Raw genomic sequence first — 24,497 nt, forward strand, 5'->3', positions numbered from 1 at the left:
AGAAATTCACGATGCAATTCATCATAAGAACTCTAAGCATTGCATGGTCTCAGGCATTGGTTAGTTATAAATAGTAGATACTGATTCCTTCGTTTTTTCCTGGTAAAGTTTGTCTATTCTGAAACATATCGCCAACTATCTCCACTCTTCTCTACGCACTTGATGTTCGCGAATACCATTTTGGGACAGATAAACCGCAGCAACTACAAGGTATGGCGCACTACTGGATCGCGGACATTCGATGTTGATATTTCGTGCACTGTGTAGGGGATGTGTTCAAAGACCTTGAGTATGTCGGCGCACGCCGTAGCCTCGGGGTTTATACGGTGTTGGAGTGGTGGGATCCGTAGAAACATATTTTGTCTATGTAGACCTCCAGCTTAACGAGTGACGTAACAGGAACCCGGCGTTAGTCATCTTTGCGTCGTGCAGATGCATGAAATGACCGCTTGGCCACGAAACAATATGATTGCGTACCATAATGGGGTTGTGCTATTCCGTCTGAAAGAAATACATTGAATCTCTCATTATTGATTATGCTTTTTGAAGTAATAAATTTAAGGGGCAATAAATGTAATTGTGAATCTGTTGTATCATGATGTCCATTTATGCTTGGTTATCAGGACAGTTTGGCGGGAAGATTCTCATATATGTATAGTCATACTTTCATTTTGATCCAATACAACTTAAGTTCTGTTCTCTTTTTTAGCCACAGTATGATGAAATTATATGATATCAAAATGTCACTTAAATTACATTTTGTAATGTGCCATGGTCGGTGAATGCGTCATTTTAATTTAGCATGGCATGGTCACAAATTGAGTGTCTGGCAGGCACAGAAAATATAGACAAGATATTATCAACATTCAAAATAGGATAATTGTGATATGTTGCCAATTACTTGTGCATGCTTATAGATAATGTTATGCATCAAGGTCAGACAGTCACAAAAGATGAAGGTGGTACTTGATTAGTAATTTTTAGGAAACATAGGTGGTCAATCTATGAATTAATGCTACGTCTTGTGAAATGAATCCACCAGTTTCTTCAGAGGTGTACTCATAGTGTAGTGGCTACCACTTGTGTCTGGGAAAGGGAGGTATTGGGAAATATGGCCTTAGATGCTGAGTGTGTCATAAAGCCCCAATGGTGGCAATAGTGATGGCTTCCTCACTCCTCAGAAGTTGAAATTATGGCTTGTGTTGTCTGCTTAGTGCACATAGTTTCATGTTTCCAGTGCACTGCTGCGCCCAAACACCGTGAGCATGAATCTTATATTTGACATACACCCATAAAACAGGCGAATTGCCAGCCATTGCCATTTAGCTGGCAATCAATTTAATGGCAATTTAGCTAATTGCCATGTAGCTGGCAGTCACCAGTTGAATTGCCAGCTAAAACAGTGTGACATGTGTTGTGGATGTTTCCAGCTGAGGATGGCTACTAAGCTTCTGCAGGCGTGCTTGCGGTGCTCGCGTCAGCATGCCCATCGCCAGCTGTGCCGTTCGGCCTGGCCGCTGGCTGTGCGTGGGCGGGGTGGTGCACTGCTGGCGGGTGGCCGGAGCCGGCCAGCTTCAGCCGTCTTTTGCGGCGGCGGCCGGCGCTGGCTGAGTTCGGAGCCGCCGCCCGAGGAGGAGCCGCCGTCCGACGGCGACGGCCCGCCGGCACAGGCGGCCAGCTTCCACCACCTGCCTGCCGCCATGACTGTGCCTGAAGTGTGGCCCAATGTGCCTGTCATTGCCATCAACCGCAACCCCGTCTTTCCACGCTTCATCAAGATTGTGGAGGTGAGAGAACAGCAAATTGTAGCGAGCACTTCCCATTGTCACATTGTTGTGGAGAGCTAAGATGGAGCTTGTGGAAATGTCACTCTGTTTTGTGCATTGGTTGGAAGTGAAATGAGATAACAAAATGCCATGGCCATTAGATGCCTTGTCAAAAGCTGAAACATTACCTAAGCATGAGCAAATTATGTTAATGCTGTCCTCATTTTTTTCTGTTCCAGATAACAAATAAACCACTGATGGATTTGATTAGGAGGAAAGTGAAGCTGAACCAGCCTTACGCGGGTATTTTCTTGAAAAAGACTGAAGGGTGAGTTCTCGTTGTGACTGGCCAAGCAGTGCCAGTACTATCTGATATTTGTCCACTCAACATTATAATCAGGTGCCAATCCAGCCTTCGTCCGGGCCTGCGCGATGCGCAGAGCTGGGTGCACCCCGTATGCCGCCGCGCACTTGCAACTGCCCGCTCGCTGCTCCGTTGCTGGCTCGCCTGACCTGCCGCCTGGACCTCGCCAGTGACGACGAGGTGGTGTCGCGCCTCTCCGACATCCACGCGGTCGGCACGTTCGTGCAGATCCACGAGCTGCAGGATCTGGGCGACAAGCTGCGCATGATCGTGATGGCGCACCGGCGCATCCGCGCCGTGCGCCAGCTGCCGGAAGACGCCGACGCCGGTGTCGAGACGCCGCCCGTCAACGACAACAGTGAGCCGACGACAGTCCATGTCCATCGACACGCAGACGGCCGGCGAAGGTCTGCCCGCTCGCGATTAAAGTTGTGGGGTCGTACCAACGTGATCATGGCGTGCGCCCCGCAGTGGTAATGGGGTCGCGATGGCCTCCGCGCCAGTCTCTCACATTTGGTGGTAGTGACAAGCGAAACATGCAGAATCTATTGTCAGTGACGTGAAATGACGCCTCCATTCATTGTCTGCAGTTTTGAGGTGCTGACCTGCTGTGGCTGTGCCGGCCCGTGCTGCTGGGCCACCCCCTGCCGCTGTGTCGCCACCTACCGCTGTACCGTCCCCTGCCACTGTGCGGCTCCCTGCTGCTGTGTCGCTGTGCCGGCTCGTGCCACTATACCGCCCGTGCCGCTGTGCCGCCCCCTACCGTTGTGCCGGCCCCTGCCGCTATGTGGGTCCTGCGGTAAGCTCCGGCCCCGTCTCGGCAGTGCTGAAGCTGAACTTCCCGGCGTTCCGGACATCCGTCAGCTCGCCGGTGGAGGAGGCGGAGCCTGGCAGCGCGCTCCAGCGGCGTCGTCGGCGCCGCCGGTCGGCCGAGCCGGCCGAGCAGACCGAGTCAGCAGAGCCGTCCGAGCCGTCCCAGCCGGCCGGGCTGTCCGAGCCGGCCGAGCCCGCAGAAGGCGTGGCCGAGCGGCCGGCCGCCCCGCTGGGCGAGCTGCTCATGATTGAGGTGGAGAACGTCACCCACGAGAAGTTTGAGCACACTGAGGAGGTCAAGGTGCGTTGGCGCGGCGGTCTTTCACCAGCCCCAGGCGGAAGACCAGTGTGCATGCCGATCGCGACCACTGTTTGGTTGCATTCCGCTTGCTTGCCATGTGTTCGATCCCTTGGTGGATATCGAGGCTAGCAAGTCACGCGACCAGTTTGACACCAAGTGTTCGGTGTTGTTCTGGCGTGTGCGGTTGCAAACGATTTATGACAGACGGGAAACACTTGTGCACGGCACCTCGCGTATCGTTCGGACGCCACCGGAAGGGGACGAACGCCTCACACTATCGCCTAGCGGCTGTCGCCATCCCTGCCTTCAACGCCGGTGCGAGACGTCACGGCGACGCGTCGTCCGTTTCCCAGGCGCTGACGCAAGAGATCGTGAAGACCGTGCGCGACATCATCGCGCTGAACCCGCTGTACCGCGAGAGCGTGCAGCAGATGGTGGCGCAGGGACAGCGGGTGGTCGACAACCCCGTCTACCTGAGCGACCTGGGCGCTGCGCTCACCGCCAGCGAGCCGGACGAGGTGCAGCGCGCGCTCGAGGAGACCAATGTGAGTCTCATGGCGCGCGTGGAGCGGGAGCGGGTGTGTGCGACGTACGCGGCGCGCGTGGACCGGGAGCGAGTGTGTACGGCGTGCACGACGCGCGTAGACCGGGAGCGGGCGTGTACGGCGTACGCGGCGCGCGTGGACCGGGAGCGGGTGTGTACGGCGTACGCTGCACGCGCGCGACGGGAAGGGATACGGCGATAGGTGTGGTCATAACTTGGTGGGACGGGGCTGGCTTGGTCCACATGTCTGGAATCGACAGTGGAATGCATCGATGCGACATCGCGGAAGACACGAAATAACACGAGATTCGCTATGGTTTGGGTGAGATGGAGTGACAGCTGTTGAATGTGACGAAGCTGCCGGTGTACGTGAGCTGGGTTCTGGTTCGGTGGACTGGCGGGACGTCAGTTCGCCCTGCGCAGGATTCTGCGTCCACTTCGGAGCATCCCCGATGGCGTTGAACATTTGCAGCGCCGTAGTTCCGGCTACCTCTGCCCTCCAATCACACTGTCGTCTGTCGTCCGTCTCACCCTGGTTCCACATGAAGTTCGACGCGCAGTGACTGGATGGCACGCTTAGCATGACTTGGTATGGATGGCAAACTAACCGTCGTATTCCCGCGAGCGGAGCGACCTCGGTCACGGCACATGTCTCCGCACACTGGCGCTGCAGCTGCAGCTGCGGCTGCGGCTGCGGCTGCGGCTGCGGCTGCGGCTGCGGCTGCGGCTGCGGCTGCGGCTGCGGCTGCGGCTGCGGCTGACCGACCGTCACCATCAGTCTGACCCATTGTGATCGTGCGGCGGGCAGATCCCGAAGCGGCTGATGCTGGCCCTCTCGATGCTGAAGAAGGAGTACGAGCTGAGCAAACTGCAGCAGAAGATCGGACGCGAGGTGGAGGAGAAGGTCAAGACGCAGCACCGGAAGTTCATGCTCAACGAGCAGCTGAAGGTGGGCCCGCCGCCGGCCGGCCGGTGACGGATCGACCAGCTCTAGTCGGCAGCAGCTGGGCACTGGGCTTTGGGTCTACAGTTGCGACGATTCGTTTTAGGCGCAATGATCGCTACGATACTCTGTTAAAAATTCCCCCCGCAACTTCCAAAAGCCGAGGCTTAGCGTTCCCAACGGTAAATTGGTAGTTTTGTCTCATTCTGTCCAAGCTGGACGATTGTATGGTGCTTTGTTACTGTGGTTTTACAGTCGTTGATAAAACTTACCATGCATTGTGGAGGAGCTTAAGTCCATTTGTCTTATCTTGTGTGCGGCTTATTGACATTGTGTACAAGGAATCAGATACAGCTCGATTTCGGGGCTCAAGGGACCATTGCAAAGGAAAGGAACTGCTTCATGCCGCGACATGTGATCCCAACATGACATGCTCATGTGCACATGTGTTCAATGCGTGTGCTCGAAACTGGGGTGCCATCCAGCGCTACTGCATTGTTTTCTTCAGTTCTGTTCATGCTTGAGATGGAGAGGGTTGACACCCCTCCACCTTCACTCCCCCTCCCCCTCCCTATCTCCACCTCCCGTCTGGTTGAAGTTGACGTGACTGGCTGTCAGTGCCAGGGCTCGTGCACATACCGGGCACCTTTGGGCGTCATCCACTTGCTGTATTGGAAGCTTGCTCCAATTAGTAAATGCTAGAGATCAGGCAAATGGCCATGACGGTATATCGTTGACTTAACATTTGAGGCTGTCCCACTGTCGAAATGAAATATTCGTGCCAGCAGGCGTGGACGAAATTAGCCGAAGTGCACATTACTAATATATTTTATGTTGGCTATGAGTTATGCTCAGTTTAGTCTTCTAAGCTTTAAGAAGAGCACCACCAGCATGGGCGTCCAGACCAGCAGCACATTGCGCTACAATGCATGTACTGGTAGCGAATGCCAGAATTTCGGGTTTTCATGCTCAAATCTCGATACGATAGCTGAGTCACTTTTGGGTTGTGAAATTCAAGGTTGAATATTTATGAATGTTTGTCACTGGCAAGCTCCTGATAAGCTTCAAGGGATACTACGTATTCGTCTTGTCGAACATGATTATCATCTTTGACATTTTTTACAGGTAATAAAGAAGGAGTTGGGTTTGGAAAAGGATGACAAGCAGGCAATCGAGGAGAAGTTCCGGGAACGTATTAAGGTAAAACATGTGCTGCTTTCCTTATTATGGCATGCTGCTCTTACATTTTCGTATTTGGATAGTCTGATGAATATAATTGATTTTTACAACACGTTTTTACAACCAACAGAGTGGCGGTGTCTCGCAGAGTACCTACAACAGAAATGAGCTGCAAAAGTGTCCCATGTTTGCCCTGTCACGCCTTGAACAGACAACTTCACTTTGTTTGAATGTTGGTCCCGATCTCGAACGCATCGAACATCCGACATGGACTCGCGAAGCAGAAGTACATCCTCCAGCGGTGTTTCGGCTGTGCATTACCCTTGGTGTAGATGGGTATGACAGCATTTCGTTAGCTGCACTGATGACGGCTGGTTCGCAGGACAAACAGGTTCCGCCTGCCGTCATGGAGGTGATTGAGGAGGAGCTTAGCAAGCTGGGATTCCTCGACAATCATTCGATGGAGTTCAAGTGAGTGTGCTTTGCGTCGGACAATGACGCAGCACCGTCCCTGGCAGTGCTGCTGCACGTACGAAGCGAAGTGGCAGGCTCTGCAGCTGTTGCCGGCGCTGTCCTGCTGGTTTCAACATCGTGGTCCGAAGTGTGTTGTACCGGGAGGTGTGCGCGCTGCCTCGGCAGCTGCTCTCCATTACGGACGGCGATGTCTTGGTGGTCAATCATCAGTATTGGTGGGTCACACTGCGCCGACCTGGCGTGCGGCGCTGTGGCGCGGACATTGACGCTGATACCAACACTGACACCACGTCTCGGTGTCGGCAGTGTGACACGGAACTACCTGGACTGGCTGACGTGGCTGCCGTACGGCACGCACAGCGAGGAGCGACTCGACCTCGACCAAGCGTCGGAGATCCTCGACCAGGACCACTATGGCATGGAGGACGTCAAAAAGCGCATACTAGGTCACTGCGACGGATTCTTGACTTCGCCGTTTGCAACACTGTGGATAGGTTCTTCTGTTTCAGTGGCGTTACATGTACACATGTGTTATTCTTTCTTTGCGCTAGAACTTTGTGTAATCGTGGGGAACCGATCCATGACATTTCTTCAAGATGGCCTTTGTTTGTGGCGGGTCGTGCTGCTGTTCCATTCAGTGGCTGTGTAACGGTCGTGTTAGCTCCATTCAGTGTTGTGTATCACTATTGCGCCGGTGTGTTCGCAACACGGCGCGGCGGTGTGATGTCGCCATGTCGCGTTTGCAGAGTTCATAGCGGTCAGTAAACTGAAGGGCGGCACGCAGGGCAAGATCCTGTGCTTTCACGGACCACCGGGCGTTGGCAAGACCAGCATCGCCCGCTCCATCGCACGCGCGCTGAACCGACAGTACTTCCGGTTCAGCGTGGGCGGCATGTACGACGTGGCCGAGATCAAAGGCCACCGCAGGTGAGGCTGGCCCGGACGCCGGGCCGCGTGGACGGCCGGACGTGCGTCAGCTTCTCCGGCGGACATTGCCGGACAGCTGGCTCGTGCGCCGCCCCAGGCCACGGCCGGGCGCCGGGCTGGTTTCTTTTGCCGTGTTTGTCTCCTGTCGGAAAGCGCGTGAGTGTTCGTTGCCAAGGCTGTATTCGACGTTTGCTGCATGCTGTCTTGGAAGACACATTTTCACGCGCCATCATTGCTCGCTTCCCGCGGTCGCAATATGTGGCTTGGCCAGGCTGGCATTGGTAGGAGTCTGTACATAAGGTACCGCTGACACGCGACTCCCGACCCGACCATGCTACTGCTGATGTATGGAAATTGGGCGCCTGCGACAACTCAAGCGCGTGTGCCCAGGACGTACGTGGGCGCAATGCCAGGCAAGATGATCCAGTGCCTGAAAAAGGTGAAGACAGAGAACCCGCTGGTGCTGATTGACGAGGTAGACAAGATCGGCAGGTGAGTCTCGATCTCCCGCCGGCAAAATATCGGCAGGTGAGTCCCGGTCTCCCGCCCGCAAAAGATCCCCGCCGTACGGCGCGCGAGCCGACGCACGGCTTCAGGCACCACTTGATGCCCGGCTTCCAGCTTATTCGTGGGAGCCTCCAGGAATTGTAAGTGTTTAGTCTTAGTGTAGTTTGGATGTTAAATAAAATCGCGAATCAACCCGCTGGAGCCACGCCCTTTTGCCAGTAGGGTAGTTGAAGAGGTCGTTTCCAAAGAAATTCTACGATGCTCTTCCACGCACACGTGTGGGAGCGCCTACAGCTCGGAGTAATGCCCACTGCCTGCGGTCTGTGGGCTCCCGGCGTGCCGGATGTGACCAGAAGCGCCACTACGGAGACGTGTGGGAGCGCCTACAGCTCATAGGAGTGCCGACTGTCTGTGGTCTGTGGGTTCCCGGCGTGCCGAGTGTGACCAGAGGCGCCACGGCTCGGGTGGCCGACGGCCGACACCGGTCTGCCGTCTCTGCCACCAGGGGCTTTCAGGGGGACCCGACATCGGCCCTACTCGAGCTGCTTGACCCCGAGCAAAATGCCAACTTCCTGGACCACTACCTGGACGTGTCCGTCGACCTGTCCAAGGTACGCGGGTGGAGGCGCGTGCCGCGTGCGGGTGGACGCCAGCCTGTTAGCGGGATTGTCGGCTCCATCACAGATAGCACCATGACATTTTGTTCACCGGTCTTTCGTGTTTCCCGTAGTCATTGGTGTGCTTGCGCTGAAATATGTGTCGCGTTTTTAGCGCTTCTCGGGGTGGGCGTCTGTGACGGTTTTTGCGGTAAGGGTCTTGTTATTTGCTGATGTTATTTGGGATGAGGAGTACATCGACAGCGGCAGCCATGTTGTGCCCATTAGTCGCTTAGAGACACTTACCGCGCCCATTTTGCGCGGTAAGTGGATGTGACAGTTTTGGCGGTAAATGTGTAAGTGTCTCCCACCTTTTCTGTTGCATTCTTTTGTATGTACAGTTTGGAGGACGTGACCTCTTGGCCATGTGCGCCCGTCGCAGTGCTCTATTTGTACGCTCCCGCTAACGTCCCCCCCCCCTCCGCGGCCGAGGAAGTGTTATTTATCTGCACGCTCCCGCTGACGTTCCCCCCACCCCTCCCGCGCCCGCGGTCGAACAGGTGCTGTTCATCTGCACGGCCAACGTGATCGACACGATTCCGGACCCGCTGCGCGACCGCATGGAGCTGATCGAGGTGTCCGGCTACGTGGCTGAGGAGAAGCTCAACATCGCCAAACAGTATATCATACCGCAGGTGGGTCTGGCGGGGTAGGCCGACGTCCCCATAGTTTCGACCCACGTACGCTAACCTGGTGCTGCCTGCTCCGAACCTCTCGCGTGGCTGCTTTGGTATCGATCACCCCTTGCGGAGCGCGGCTGGTGTATCAGTGGTTTGCGTGTGGTTTGTATCAGTACACTGCGTGGCCTTCTCCTCGTCGCTAGCTCTCGTTACACTCTTTGCAATGTTAGCTCTATATATGCACAGCTCTGGTCCAGAAATAATTGCTGACAGCCTTAGTGTTTCTACCAATCGACAGGCTTCTATTCAGGCATGTGCCTGCATTCCAAGGGTGGATCCAGGATCCTAAACGGTTCCACGCTTATGGGATGCTGTGTCCTTTGCGGACTCCAGGCACATGGTTGTCTCTACTAGTCATGCAACTCAGTTGTGTGCTTGCTGCGCGCCCATTTCCATCAATGTCCACTAGCCAGAGCGGTTCACGTTGATGTGCTTTTCAAGCCCCGTGCCTGACATCCAGCGGGTGTGCCGTCTGTCAATACATGCTTCCGGGCTGCACTTCATGATCTTGGTAGCGCCATATGCCGGCACGCGACAAACAACGAGCGTTCGAGTGCCGCAGGCGCGTGGTGTATGCATCTGCGGTGATGCAGTGTGGCTGCGGTGATGCGATGTCTATGGCGATGCAGCCCGTGTGCCGTGATGCAGTGTGTCTGCGGTGATGTGGTGTCTGCGGCCACACAGCCTGTGTGCCGTGACGCAGGGTGTCTGCGGCGTGCCCCCAGGCGCGGACCGACACTGGGGTGAAGGCTGAGCTGGTGGACATCACAGACGGCGCGCTGGGCACGCTGATTCGCTCCTACTGCCGCGAGTCGGGCGTCCGCAACCTGCAGAAGCAGATCGAGAAGGTGTGCAGCAGGGCTTGTCCGGCGCCCCCCCCCCCCCCCCCCCCCTCCCCGGCCAGGGAGCCGCTGGTCACGGCCGGTCAGCCAGCCGCCGGTTAGAGACGACAGGGATGTGATACACAGCATGAGGGGCTCGTGGACGGTCCACGGGGTAGACATGGTGGGGGACGATCGGGTAGATGGTGTTTTGCATGAGCTTTGCGGATCATTGCTATAGAGCTGCCACCTTGGAAAATATTGTTTTGTCTTTTTCTGAGGGTTATGCCCGTTAAAAGTAACGGGTGTCCTAGGTCAATGATCGTAGATCTAGATCGCCGCCTGTGCGTTACGTACCTCCCATGCAATGTTCGTGCTTTAACTGTACTCCGGGCATAGATCCCGGCTGTGCCCGAATGTTCGAGCCCACGCGTCCACCCAGCAGCCTTTTGGGCTCGCCTCCCTGCGTGTCCCGCTAAGGTGTGCCGATGCTCCAGATCATGCGGAAGTCGGCGTTCAAGCTGGTGAAGGAGAGCCCGGACCAGCTGACTGTGGACACCGCCAGCCTCCCCGACTTTGTCGGCAAGCCTCTGTTCGCCAGCGACCGCATGTACGACGAGACTCCCCCCGGCGTGGTGTGTGGACTCGCCTGGACTGCCATGGGCGGCTCGACGCTCTACATCGAATCGTCGAGCGTGGGCGAGTCCAAACGCGGCTCGATCGAGGCCACCGGCCGACTGGGTGAGGTGATGAAGGAGAGTGTCCAAATCGCGCACAGCTACGCCAAGAAGCTGCTGCAGGAGCTGGAGCCGGACAACGACTTCCTGGAGCGGACCAGAGTCCATCTCCACATTCCCGAGGTAAGGTCGGGTAACGACGTGGCCGCCAGGCAGCGCAAAGGCCTTGCGTTATTCAGACCGGGCAAAGGGTTGTGCGTCGGCAATAATAGCATTGAAAGATTAATAGATATTAATTACTGACGTGGCTAGCATTGTGCCACGGACAAAGATGCGTGCTCGAAGAGTCGCCACTCAGGCAGCGAGTGTTGATCACCGCCCCATCCATTTCCACTTGCATAATATTGGCGAGAAACCGAAGAATGTGTTCATACTTGTTCCGCCCAATCTCCTGTGACATCCCAGTTCCGACCCTGCTCGTGACCCTCACCCCCGCCCCCTGACGCCGTCCCGCCCGGTGTCGTGCGGTGTATCAGAAGCGTGTGTGCGGTGTGCGGTGTGCCATGGTGCGGGCTGCGCGGTGCGTCTGTGTGGCGGCTGAGCGAGGCGCGCCGCCGCAGGGCGCCACGCCCAAGGACGGACCGAGTGCGGGCTGCACACTGGTGACGGCCCTACTGTCGCTGGCGCGCGGCCGCCCGGTGCGGCCCGACCTGGCCATGACCGGCGAGCTCTCGCTCACCGGCAAGATCCTGCCCGTCGGCGGCATCAAGGAGAAGACGATCGCTGTGAGTGGCAACCGACGACGGCGGCGCCCCTGTCGTCCGTACTGAGATAGGCCGCTTCTCCGCTGAGATGGAGCCCGGCGGGAGCCGCGGGGGGGCGGTCGCCCTGCCGGGAAGTGCATGGCTCGCGGAGTTGGCCGGCGCACGTCCGGATTTGTGTGACCAGTGAAACATTGAGGCAATACGAAACGGTGGCATGTTTGCACATCGGACGCATCAAACGGAGACTGATAGCGTCCATAATCGGTTAGGTTCCAGATAACAAAAATTAATCGATTGCCCTACCCAGCGACCTAGCCATGTCGCCTATATCCCATTATACATAGGTACTTATCATACGCCGTCCAGTACCACGTTGGCTCCGCCTTCTGCCAACTGCCATACTGCTGCTACTGTCATGAGTCCGGTCTCATTTTGCGTTTGATACCTGTGAATAAACTGCGCCCCTTGTGCACAGGCGAAACGAGCCGGCATAAAGGCCATCAGTTTGCCGGAGGAGAACCGGAAGGACTTCGACGACCTACCCGGCTTCATCAAGGAGGGCGTTGAGGTGCACTTCGTGAAGCATTACACCGACATCCTTCCCATCGCCTTCCCAAGCTAGACTGGCGCCCGGTCCCGGACCTCCGCGGGCAGCGGACACTGGTTCAGCTAGTACTGCCGTCACGCCGCCGTCGCGTCCGCGCGGTGCTGTGACGCCGCCGTTCGACGGCGGCGTCCAGCGCGTGTGGTGACGGGGGACGCTCGGTCACGCGTCAGCTGTCGTGAGCTGGCGGGCTGGCCGCCGTCAAGAATACCGCCGCCGCTGGAGACGCGCTGCCGGTGGCCTCGGGTGGTGGGTCGGGACGGGCCGGTCGCGCCGTGGCCCGCTCTCCGCCCACGGTTACGTATTCCAGCATGCTGGCTGGACTCCCACGCCGGGCTATGTTGCAAAGCGCGAGGACATATTGTTTACGTGTTATCGTACGTTTCTGAAGCGCTGCGCGGCGTCGGTGACACAATGGGGCAGCGGGCAACAGGGGAGCAGCTGGGGACTGGCGCCGCCCGGGTACTCGCCGAATCTCGCCGGCGCGCTGGCCCCATCGGACCGTGGGACGCCGCTCGGTCGGAGCTGTCACGGGCGCCGCTCGCTCAGGATCACGCTTCGAGTTCTCATCGCGCTGTGATCCCAGTTACGACACCGATTTCCTGTATGTTGCCAATACACCCCGGTACTGGCATCGAGCTCGTGGTGTCTTGGGTGCATTTTCCAGAGTGTTGGTTCGTCTCTTGCCGCGGCGACTGAATGTAAAAGTGATGTCTAGACAAGTTGGTATATCTGTCACGGTGACGTGCCTCAAATACGACAGGCCCAAACAGTTGGCTTTTCTAGGTGCGCGGACGTGTATTCCCGCAGTACATGTTCTGGACTGCCGAAACTCGTTAACACACAACCAGCTTGAGATGACGATGATGATCAGGTCATTTAGTTTGTCATTCGTCGCGTGAGTGACATTTCAAAAAGTACGCCCGTAATATGGCTCAACATCGACAAAAACTCGTTTCCGAGGCGCGCGTGCAGCGCACCACAGCACTACAACACTTCCCATAAAACAGGGCCGGACCTGTCTGGCTGGAAACGTCGGTAGACAGACGCGAGGCGCCTCGGCCCCTCAGCGGCGGTATCGGTAGCGTTTGAAGTGGAACCACAGCTGGAATATGTTGTTGTGGAACTGGCAGCGGAAGCCGCGGCGGTACGAGTACTCCCACTCCCGGTTCACGATCTTGAAGGCGATGTCCTCGTACGGAGGGCCCACGTGGAAGCGCAGAATGGCGAAGTCCTTGTTGTCGGAGCACACGGTCTGAAATCCAGACGCGTTTCTCAAGTGACGTCTGACCGTAGGTTATGTCATGTTAACACAGGGCCCGCGGAAGCATGAAATACATGGGCAGAGCGGCGTCATAAACCTGGTCGCAAATACATGTAGCTACTTGGTTAGCTTCACCAGTGTCTGTGGTTTCATCGCTGAGGCGATCCGGGTAGCAGCACACAAACATCCGACAGCCCAGTTGGCAGCACGCAAACACCCGACAGCTCGGGTGGCAGCACACAAACATCCGACAGCCCAGTTGGCAGCACGCAAACACCCGACAGCTCGGGTAGCGGCACACAAACACCCGACAAACCGGGCGGCAGCACACGAACACACATTGCCGTGACTGGCACGGGGAACGCGCTGCATGGGGAGCCACCCAACTTTCCCGTGCCTTCTTTACTTTCCGATGGTCTTTTCACTGTACGGTAAGAAATGGAGCCATAGGGTGGCGGAAAAACAGCGATAAGACACCCGAACCCTCATATAAACTTAAACCTGCACTGTCAACCCGAATAGGTCCAGGGCTTCACTGCAGAAGAAGAAACACCAAAACAACCCCCACTCACACATTAGCAACATCCAATACGCACATACCAGTGTGTATTCCGGCGTTTTGCTCTTGTCGATCAGATCCGGGTAGAATATGTTGAACTTGTAACCTTGCACGATCTTCGGAGGAGGGTTGTCCATGTCGTAATGCGTCTGGTTGTACTTGTTCCACTCAAAGCCCGTATGCACTCTGGGAAATAGCATGCAGGTTGGGGCCGCAGTCGCCAGGCGCCCTGTCTCGCTGCGGGACTAATGGGCTAACGCATGGAAATTGTGGCAGCGCGCCTCCGTCACATGAAAATCCATAAGAAAACATCGCTACAATTTGTACCCCACGATAAAATTTATATATATATATATATATATATATATATATACCATGCCATATATGCATACCATATATACAATTAATGCATGTGACAATCTTTGCTCGCCAGCAAACGCGTGAAAGTGCGATTACGTTCATTTAAGTAAACTGTAGCTAGTACCCTCCTTGTCAGGTAGCGAGACTTGTTTGGGCCGAACAGGGCGGCTCCACTGATATTTAAAGATTGCTTAACCTACTGAGTCGGTACAGGGGAGCCTGACTGACCTGTTGAAGTAGCGGGGCTTTCTGGGCCGGTACTTGTCCGACCAGAGATGAGTCTGCTGGCCAAGGTCAGTCTCCACGGAGAAGCGCGCCTCGTCGGAGCCCATTCCTTTCTTGGCCTCCTGCTGCAGAGCCTTCTCCTCGGCTGTGGCCGCCGACTGCCGGGCACGAGGGTCAGGTCAGCCCGTCACGAGGGTCGGGTCAGCCCGCCACGAGGATTGGGTTAGCCGGTCACGAGGGCCAGGTCAGACGGTCACGAGGGTCGGGTCAGCCCGTTACGACGACTGGTTCAGTCGGTCACGGGGGTCGGGTCAGCCCGTCACGAGGGTTGGGTCAGCCCGTCACGGAGGTCGGGTCAGCCCGTCACGGAGGTCGGGTCAGCCCGTCACGGAGGTCGGGTCAGCCCGCCACGAGGATTGGGTTAGCCGGTCACGAGGGTCAGGTCAGACGGTCACGAGGGTCAGGTCAGACGGTCACGAGGGTCGGGTCAGCCCGTCACGGAGGTCGGGTCAGCCCGTCACGAGGGTCGGGTCAGCCCGTCACGGAGGTCGGGTCAGCCCGTCACGGAGGTCGGGTCGGCCCGTCACGGAGGTCGGGTCGGCCCGTCACGGGGGTCGGGTCAGCCCGTCACGAGGATTGGGCTAGCCGATCACGAGGGTCAGGTCAGCCCGTCACGAGGGTCAGGTCAGCCCGTCACGAGGGTCGGGCCAGCCCGTCACGAGGGTCGGGTTAGTCAGCGGGCCGCGACGGCCACGCCCTCGGGCCACACAGCGATGCCAGCAGATCGCGCACACGCGTGTGGCATCCACCGCGCATCCTGCAGGACGTGTTGGCTCCAGCGTCGAGGGATTGGAGAGGCTGTACCTCCCCAAGCGCCGCGGTGACGGACGCTGAGGCCCGGACAACAACCTACCCGGGACACGCCAAAGCAAAAGGCCGTGACTCAGCTCTCGTCGAGCCCCTCCGGCCGGGCCGGCCTGTTCCACGCCCAGTCGGACACCCCGCACCGCGTCCCCACGTCTCTACCTTGACTCTGTCCAGCCCACCGTGCTCCAGTCTCCTGTCCTGGTGCTGTCTGGGCTTCGCACCAGGGGACTGACTTCGTCCCCCTCCCCTGGTTGCAGTACGGTACCCTGACCCCTGCATGCCTTGCCTCACTGTGTCCTAGTCTCACAGGCCATCTTCCAGACCTGCCCCGTCCCCCTCCTCCACGCTCCAGCGCTGGCTCAGCCTGATGCACTCACCTCCACCCTCCTGCCCTGGTTCTGGACCATGCTGCGGGCGTACCGCAGCCGCTGTCCGTCCTCGCCAGGATCCGCCACCAGTGTGCCCGGCTCCAGCTGGTCAGCGGTCAGCAGAGGCGGCGAGTACCGGCCACTGGCGTACTCCCGCAGGCAGGAGGTCACCAGGTCATCCTCCGCCTCCTCGGCGCCGTCAGAGGTTACCGGAGCCGGCCTGGGGAAGGGTGCGGGGACAAGTCATCTAAGAGGTCACCGGAGCGGGCCTTGGGTAAGGCGCGAGTGGAAATTCACCTCAATAGTCGAAAGGACTTCCAAAAGACAAAGATCACAGCAGTTGGACTGGGAACGCAAAACGATAGTTGGATGAGACCCGGTGTTCGGTGGGTCGTCACGTACGCCTGACAGACCAGCCTGGAATGAGCCCCAGGCCTGACGCACAGCTGGCAGGCCAGGCGGTGCTGGCCCCAGCTCAGGGTGTGTTGACTGTCGACCACCACAGGCGGCTCACGAGTTAACGAAGCAATACACGAATTAAAGCGTTAAGAGTTAATAAATAGTACACGAGTTAATACCCTCTACACGGTACCACGCAGGATCGACAAATTTTACGGCATCTGACAAGCGATTGATGACACACTATGAAGAGAAAATTCATCGATGTCAGGTCGGCCACGTGTTACACCATGGCCGGTGAAGGCGTGCACGGTGATCTTCGACCACACATGTAATTAGTCGAGTTTTTGCTCTTAGGTTCGATTGCTCTGATGTCATGGGTCGATTAGCTTAATTGCTTATCAGTTAGGGGCAATCATAGTCTACACCATACAAGGTCTGATCCAACTGCCACCAAAATCTCATGTGAGGTCCACTTGCAGGTGTTAAGCCGAAGTGACGGATGCAAAATACTTTGACCTACAATCCCACATCGATGTCTCATGTCTAACATGTGAATGAGAGGAGCATAGCAATAACATCCAATGATATGATTTTAACTGTATCTTACGTAATCTTAAAGGAAGTGTTCCACATTTATATGGTTTTGAACTGAAATAGCCATCTTGAAGACCTTTCAGTTCTGTTCACAACCCTGCTCTTCTTAAAACCTAAGCCCCTCTATATTCTGAGCCGCACGCCCGCGAAAATGTGAGAGTATTTCGAGGGAATAATTTCAAGGTCACAGTATTGGCATTCATGATGTAATAAAGCATCCTTTAAACCCTGCCATTCCATAAACCGTACCACGATCAAGACCATTTTTGTCGATGCGTTCATATCTGGCGTTCGTGTGAGCAATTTCCAGATATAACGGCCGGCAATTGGCTCTCGATCAGTGTTGTGCACGGTACGATGACAATCAAACCATGACGCAATGAGGTGCATATTCACCAAACAGAGATCGTACTGTCTAGAGCAGCCTTTCCGCTTAAAAAGTATACCAATGGTTATAGGTCAGCCTGTTTTATCATGTCTGATGCCTGCTTCAACTCAAAGGTGAAACATTCCCTTAAACCTCGCATGACATCGGTCTGCAATACACTTGGTCTTATTTGGCATGATTTGTAACATCTTATCATAAGCCAAATTATGACTTAAGATTCCTGTCTGTGTCCGATCGATTAATACGGGTATCGATCGTCGTTCATTATTGTTCGATCCCTCCGTTAGATACTGGGAAACCGCGTGCTCCTTCCCCCAAGCGGCAGTCGTGAGCGGCGATTACCCCACGAGGTGCCGGGTCGTGGGTGGTGAGTACGGTGCCAGATTACGCTTGCCCACAGCAGTGACCCAAATTAACTGTCGCGCACACCAAACGAAATCCACCCACGAAAGCCGTGATCACCTGGGTTCGCGGGCGCGTATCGACTTGACGGGCAGGCAGCAATAAGCCGTATTTATCTCCAACATCACCACTGCGGGACGACCACGCAACATCCACACCCAGCCTGTCGCCATCCCACGTCGCCTGGCGCCCGGGCACCGCAGCCACGCCCTTATCGCCGCAGCCGCACTCCTATCGCCGCAGCCACGCCCCTGGCGCTGCAGCCGCACCCCTAGCGCTGCAGCCACGCCCCTGGTACCGCAGCCGTGCCCCTGGCACCTCAGCCGCACCCCTAGCGCTGCAGACACACCCATATCGCCACAGCCACGCCCCTGGCACCGCAGCCGTGCCCCTGGCACCACAGTCATACCCCTAGCGCTGCAAACACACCACTGTCGCCGCAGCTCACGCCACTGCAGCCCCGGCCATCCCAGCGCCCGGCACGACCCCGCTGCCGCACCGTTCATCCCAACAGTCCCAAACGGGCCGCGAACACACCGGGCTGTACACGACGGCTCGCAACAGTGCCGGGTGGCCACACCGCGGAGGACGCCCCGGTCCCGGTGTCTCAGAGCGGACCCCGGCGAGGTGGCCACGTCACCTGCCGCAGCGGTTCCGACCGGATGACTCTCACTGCGCCACCTCTCTCGGCGCCGGCACCATCTCCCACCTGACGAAGGCGTGCTGCAGCTCGGGCTCCTCCTCCTCCGGCGCCCCCTCCGCGGCGGCCAGCGCTCGGCCGTCGTCAGCGGCCGCGGCCGCCGCAGCCGCCGGCTCGGCCGCCGCCGCCGTCTCGCTGACGCCCTGCGTGACCTTGAGCAGGCGCAGCTTCTCCCGCAGGTGAGCCTGATGCCGGTCCCGCAGCCGCGCCCGCGCCAGGTGCGCTGCCAAGGTCCGATCAGGTCAGATCAGGTCAGGCCAGGTCAGGTCCAGACAGCGGCCCCCGTACCCACCACACCATCGAAGCTGACAAGGTCAGGCCAGACCGGGCGTCATTGGTCTGTCAACGTTACGGCAGACCAGAGCGGGCGTCCACCCGTGCCAGCTGCTGCCGCCACAGCAGCGGTGGGACAGCACAGCGGGACGGAACGAAATAAAACGCGAGAAATTGGGAGCAAGTTGACTCGAGCCGGGCAAATCGGGCAGTCAAGTATTCTGGCGGTCTCACGGCGCGGTCACCACATGCCATGCAAGTCAATCATGGTTATCCTAACGCATGGTCACACATTCAAATATATTGATACCAAGAACCGCATTAGACACCTTCCATGAACTTTTTATGAGTCAGAAAAGGTCACTGACTTAAAATGACCCAGGTCAATATTTTGTTTTTGGTAGCATACTGCCTAGCGTAATCTTTGCCCCTATCCAAATGCAAAACCCTGTAATTTGATCTTGTTTGACCTTATCTGACCCGGAGGCCATGACCTAGGAACTTCAAACTCTGACCTAAGTGAGTTCACATACCGGTTAACACACCCTGCGAATTTGGTCTCTCTAGCTCTCTTAGTTCCCGAGATCTCATGAAGGGGAGGGGGGGGGTCAAGTTGACCCCTCTACATGAGTGAGAGGTATCCAACCGCCCACTCGGGCGCGTGTTTAAGTCAAACAAGGTCACTTACCTTAACTGAGTGTGTGGCATTTTTTCTTAGAACAGTTGCCTACGTTCTAGAGGTCCTTTAAAGACCAATCTGGAATTTGACCTTGCTTGACCTTATTTGGCCCAAAGGTCATGACCTAAGAACCTCAAACTTTAACCTAAGAGAGTTCCCGTACAGGCCAACACACTCCGTACATTTGGTGTTTCTTGCTCTCTTAGTTCCCGAGATCTCAGGGAGGTCAAATTGACCCCCCACCCGAGCGAAGGGTATCCAACCGGCCATCCGGGCGTGTGTTAAAAGACAGAAGACGGCCGATGTCACCACCCGTTTTTTAAAGAAAGCAAGACCCTGCCTGTTCTGGCCGCCCGTCCATGCCTCCCCAGCCGCTCGCCGTCCGCCCGTGCCTCCCAATTCGCTCGCCGTCCGCCCGTGAGCCTCCACTCGCCTGCCGCCCACCCGCGTCTCCCCAGTCGCCTGCTGACCACCCGTGCCTCCCCAGTCGCCTGCCGCCCGCCCCCGCCGGTCGCCGCTCACCTTTCAGTTGTGTAAGCAGCGACTCCCAATAGCCGACGTCAACACCTTCCAGCGTGTTCTTCAGCTTGGTCTCGATCTGCGTCTGCAGCGTGGCCAGCTGCTCGGCCGTCTTCCCGCGGAACACGTCCGTGACGTCACTGATCACCGCGTCGTGGATGCCCTCGCGGCGGCCCATGGCTGCGGCGGAGACCAGTGACGTCACACAAACCACGGCAACTCGGCGCCGCGGCGGTCAACGGCGCTGGATGGCTCGCACACACACGGACGCTGGCTCATTGCTGAAAGCACGGATCAGACGCGTCCAGCCCTAGATAATGAGGCGATGGTACCAATCCACAGGCGCTTAACGACAACGACCACCCGCGTCTGGATGGCACGTAATTGTCAGTGACGTGGCATCATTCAACTGTTCAGCTCATGCGCGACGGCTGAACGACAGCCACGAGCCACACGCGACAGTCGAAAGACAGCAGCGACAGTCACGCGTGAGAGTCGAAAGACAGCCACGACAGCCACGCGCGATAGTCGAACAACAGTTACGACAGCCAAGACAGCCACGACAGTCACACGCGATAGTCGAACCACAGCTACCACAGCCACGACAGTCACACGCGACAGTCGAACGACAGCCATGACAGTACAGCGCTGCAGTCGAACGAGTCTGTTCAGACGTCGGACACCTCTGATGTTTGAATTTCCGGGCGTCCATAATCAGCCTTTACCAGCGGGACCAGCGGAACCAGCCACCGACGCGCCCTTCTCTTCCCACGGCTCGTCTCAGACGGATGGCGCCACTCACATGCCTGCTGGCGCGCCTGCCGGTCCAGCTTGCGCAGCTTCTGCAGCTCGTCCTCGACGATGACGGTGACGTCGTTCCAGAAGTCGAGGTTCTCGCCGCGCTCGAGCTCTCCATACACGCGGATGTCCTCCTGCAGGTCCTCCAGGTCGGCGATCGACAGACCCACCAGGTACGTGTAGGGCTCGTGCACCTCTACGGCATCCAGCTCCTCGGCGGAGCTGATGTACTTGGCTAGCAGGTCGATAGGCTTGGCTGGAACAGTAGCACGGACCGTTATCGGTAGCCGGGACCTTTCATCCACGCCCAATGCACTGCCACTGGGCCCGAGCCAGACAATGACAATCAAATTCAAAGTAATCACGCTGGACCGCACACCCCGTCACTCTGCGCCCAATTCCTTTCATCATGAACCGCCGCACATCAATAACCCTGGTCCTCCCACACACACACACCATGACATTGCCCCCCCCCCCCCCCCCAACCTCATCACCCTGCCCTCCTACCCAAAGTAAAAAGACAAAAAAAAACAGACGTCCTCCAACTGCAACTAACGTACTGGACCCTTCACCTGACGAACGGTGGTTTACTGACAGCTCCCTTCCCATCTGACTTAATTGACCACTGACACCGCTCATCCTATCAGACACGGTGGTCCACTGACCCCACAGCCCTCACTCAATGGTCCACCCACCCCACCCTCCCGTCAGTGACTCATGATCCATTGACCGCTCCCCTCGCATGAGACTCGATGGTCCACTGACCGCTCCCCTCCTATGAGACTCAACGTTCGACTGACCGCGCCCCTCCTGGATGCGGATGCGGGAGCGCATGCTGCACTGGCGCAGGTGGAACTGGTCCTCTTGCTTCTCCCACTCGCGAAAATGCTCGGCCTCCTGCTTGCTCTGCAGCAGCGCCATCTCCTGATCTCGTTCGGCTCGTTCGCGCTCGCGCTCCAGCCGACGCGCCTTCACCTAGCGGGTACCGAAGGCCAGCCGTCAGCGACACAGCCGCACCAGCGGGTCGCACCGTCCCGAACACGCGCACTCAGGGTCGCAGACGCGGCGCTCCGACGTCCCTGTCAGCGAACATGGCACGCAGTGGAGCGCGGTTGCGCCGCAGACCAAGCCCGCAGGTCGCCTGCTTAACAACAGCCCGCACAGACGGTTACATAACAGACAGCTACAAAACTTGCAAAAAGAACGCACTGTGGTACCTTTTCCAGCTCCCGCTTGTTCTCCTCCATCTTCTTGCGATTCATCTTCTCTAGCTCCTCGTCGGGCACGTCGGTCAGGCCTTCCTTCTGCAGCTTCTTGTTCCAGCGGAACGTCTCCAGCAGGTTGCTGTCGCCGAACGGGTTGTCGTCGTTGGTGTAATGCAGGTACTCCTGATCCCATCCCATGCGCTCCTTCTGGCGTCGCTCCTTGTCGGCGCGTTTGAGGCGACGCCGGAGCCGCTTCTCCTCGGGCGTCTCGCGCGCCTTGAGCGCCTCCTTCTGGCGGCGCCGCTCAGCCTTCTTGCGCGCGCGCTCCTGCTCCAGCATGGTGAGCACGGCGCCCGGACTGGCTGAGCGGTCCGAGCCGGACGTGGCGCTCGATGACGAGGACGACCTGAGGCAGGGGCGGCGCCAGGCGGCCGGTGACACGGAGAGAAAGCGAGTGGCTGGGTCAGACCCGACTTAATTGCAGCCTGCAGGAAGGTTGGATGGGGACGGCCGGAGGCAGGTGACGTGGTCAGGTGGCACATGACCTCCAGCAGACGACGAGGTCGGACGGCGGATGACGCGCAGCACACGATAAGGTCGGGTAGGGGACCACCTGTTATGGATGGCAGGGTCTGGTGGGGGAGGACATCAGCTGTGCACACATAACACTGGTAACTGATCATCAACAAGTGGCATGCAGTAGAAGTGCAAAACCACAGCTCAATCAGTATAGGTCAGCCTCTTGCCCCACATCGAAAAATGATGTGCCTGTAAAGTGTTAAGTATACATTGAGGAACCATGAACCGATCAGAAATGGAGCACACAATGCTGTGCACAGATAACATGAATGATGTGTGTGTGTGTCATACCTTTTGCGTGACTTTTCGCTTTTCTTTGACTTCTTTTTATCCTTTTGCCGGGATCCCCTGGGGGACGTTGACTTCTCTCTTCGCCGAGTTCTCCCGGGGGACGCTGACTTCTCCCTTCTCCGTGTTCTCTGAGGTGAGGCCGACTTCCTCCGTGCACGTGACGTGGAATCGACGTCTTCTCGCCGGCGCGGCTCGGACCGGCCGTCGCCGCCGCGCCGCCTCTCCCGGCTGCGGTCCCGCGACAGCGGCCGGCGCGAGGAGCTAGGCCGGCCGCGGTGCGGCGGGCTGGCCGACCGAGAGTCACGCGACCGGTCGCCCGGCCGCCGGGACGTGCGAGACTCGGGGGAGCGACCCATCACTGCCTGCTGGAAAAATAATGTTGCTTAGGACCACTGCACAATAGCACAGCTGCTGAGATTATGACACATGGACTGAAGCTGGTGAAACTATACCTGGTTATGACACAAAGTGTTGAAAAGCAATGAAACTGAAACTTAAAGAGCATGTCATATAATTCCCTGCCAAGCAAGAAATTTGGCATTGCCAACACACTTTGTTAACATGTTTGGCAAGGGAATCAATGGCAGGCAATGCGAGATTAGTTTTGAACCAGAACCAACAACTTTTGAATTTCAAAGAATCCCCTTTGAAGGGTGGCAGAATGACTTTGTTCCCAAATGCAAGTTGAAGCTGGTTATGAACAGTAAAACTAACATTAGGCAAAGCAAAAGGCAACATAGTCTATAACAGGCACCAGAATGGCACAGACTATACTGTGGTCTATAACAGGCACAGGCTGTAGTCTATAACAGGCACCAGACTGTGACTGCTTTTCACAAATTCAGCTGTCTGCCATGATTCCACGACCAACAGAGGCTAATGCCTTATGATGACTGTGTATGGCTCTAAACTAGGCTGGGCTTATATTATTTTTCTTGCTTTCTTCTGGTTGAAGTAACTATTTCACATGCTCACAGGTTATACAAGACACCATTTCATGCTATGAAATAACCTTTGCTTTAAGTTCCCAAGTACTGAGGCTGACCTCAGGTAGAAGGTCAGCAGTTGACATCAAGATGTAAAACCACACATCAGTGCATTTCTTGACACCTGGTTAACTAGTGGAATGCAAAATGTTATGGATATATTCAAATGTTTTGCATTCCCTGGAATGAAAACACTATTCCATGGGATCACAAGTTTTTCTCACTCCAGTGCAAATACCGTTTGACAGCTTTGGCAGGTCCCAAGGCTGCCACAAATGCATGTTACACCAAAAGTGTCAGACATGACAGTCACACTGCACTGCAGCATCAACATCACAGCAGCATGAACACTGCAAATTGTAGGGCTTAACATTTTGTGCCTGGTCACCAAAGGTTTCGATGCAGAGAGCCTTTGTTTTAAGATATTATCCTATCACAAAGGTGTTTTCAAAAAATCTCTGATAACACTTCCCACACAAAAAAGTCTTAACATTCAGCACAATTTGGCCTAGCTCGAGTCTTCCTCATGTGAGTGCATACTTTTCAGACTGAGTGGGCCCAGCCCTTAGCATGTACCAGACACAAATCTGATTTTCACACATATACAGTTCTTTGTTCTAGGACCAGGATAAGTTTGAAACGTCATACTGCAACCTACAGGAACCTGGCAGGGCTTCGGAAAGTTTCCGTACCAGCCAGCATTTCTAATAAGACAAGCGCCTTATAACAAATTTCAGCTCTGCGGCAGACAAAACTACACACAAAGTCAGCGCTACGGTACCCACATCATATTAACAGAACCTACCAACTGAAATACATCAATCTCACGATAATATAAAATCGAGAGGCGATGCGTTTACACCTTCCACCGTCCACACGCAGAACGTTTGGAATCAAGGTTTACTCAGAATGCGTGCACCTAGCGTAATTCCTGTATACACAGTCAGATAGTCCTGTCATAAACAGACCATCTTCACCAATGACCAACCTCTGTACGATGATTTGACGAATGAATGAG

At 56.4% G+C, this 24,497-nt stretch overlaps 2 protein-coding genes across 2 annotated transcripts; one reads left to right on the top strand and one right to left on the bottom strand.

Annotated features, from left to right (window-relative positions):
* Window positions 1-1,607: 1,607 nt before the first annotated feature.
* Window positions 1,608-12,792, top strand: LOC119103259 (lon protease homolog, mitochondrial). Its single transcript, XM_037226713.1, has 17 exons — window positions 1,608-1,787; window positions 2,006-2,094; window positions 2,301-2,488; window positions 2,955-3,244; window positions 3,598-3,789; window positions 4,597-4,737; window positions 5,857-5,931; window positions 6,293-6,381; window positions 6,691-6,830; window positions 7,131-7,311; window positions 7,702-7,803; window positions 8,324-8,429; window positions 8,975-9,109; window positions 9,880-10,002; window positions 10,473-10,835; window positions 11,273-11,437; window positions 11,892-12,792. Exons 1-17 carry the CDS (start codon window positions 1,701-1,703, stop codon window positions 12,036-12,038), a joined length of 2,613 nt encoding a protein of 870 aa, XP_037082608.1. The 5' UTR covers window positions 1,608-1,700; the 3' UTR covers window positions 12,039-12,792.
* Window positions 12,793-12,947: 155 nt separating this feature from the next.
* On the bottom strand, window positions 12,948-24,362 carry LOC119102703 (cactin). Its single transcript, XM_037226161.1, has 12 exons — window positions 24,285-24,362; window positions 22,494-22,858; window positions 21,636-22,029; window positions 21,219-21,393; window positions 20,423-20,674; window positions 19,624-19,800; window positions 18,290-18,372; window positions 18,159-18,229; window positions 15,673-15,883; window positions 14,432-14,586; window positions 13,885-14,029; window positions 12,948-13,275 (listed from the first exon to the last, which is right to left on the bottom strand). Exons 2-12 carry the CDS (start codon window positions 22,847-22,849, stop codon window positions 13,087-13,089), a joined length of 2,208 nt encoding a protein of 735 aa, XP_037082056.1. The 5' UTR covers window positions 22,850-22,858; window positions 24,285-24,362; the 3' UTR covers window positions 12,948-13,086.
* Between the last annotated feature and the right edge of the window lie 135 nt (window positions 24,363-24,497).

The sequence above is a fragment of the Pollicipes pollicipes genome, unplaced genomic scaffold (assembly GCF_011947565.3).
Source record: "Pollicipes pollicipes isolate AB1234 unplaced genomic scaffold, Ppol_2.1 Scaffold_5724;HRSCAF=6776_pilon_pilon_pilon, whole genome shotgun sequence".
In the NCBI taxonomy this organism is placed as follows: Eukaryota; Metazoa; Arthropoda; class Thecostraca; order Pollicipedomorpha; family Pollicipedidae; genus Pollicipes; species Pollicipes pollicipes.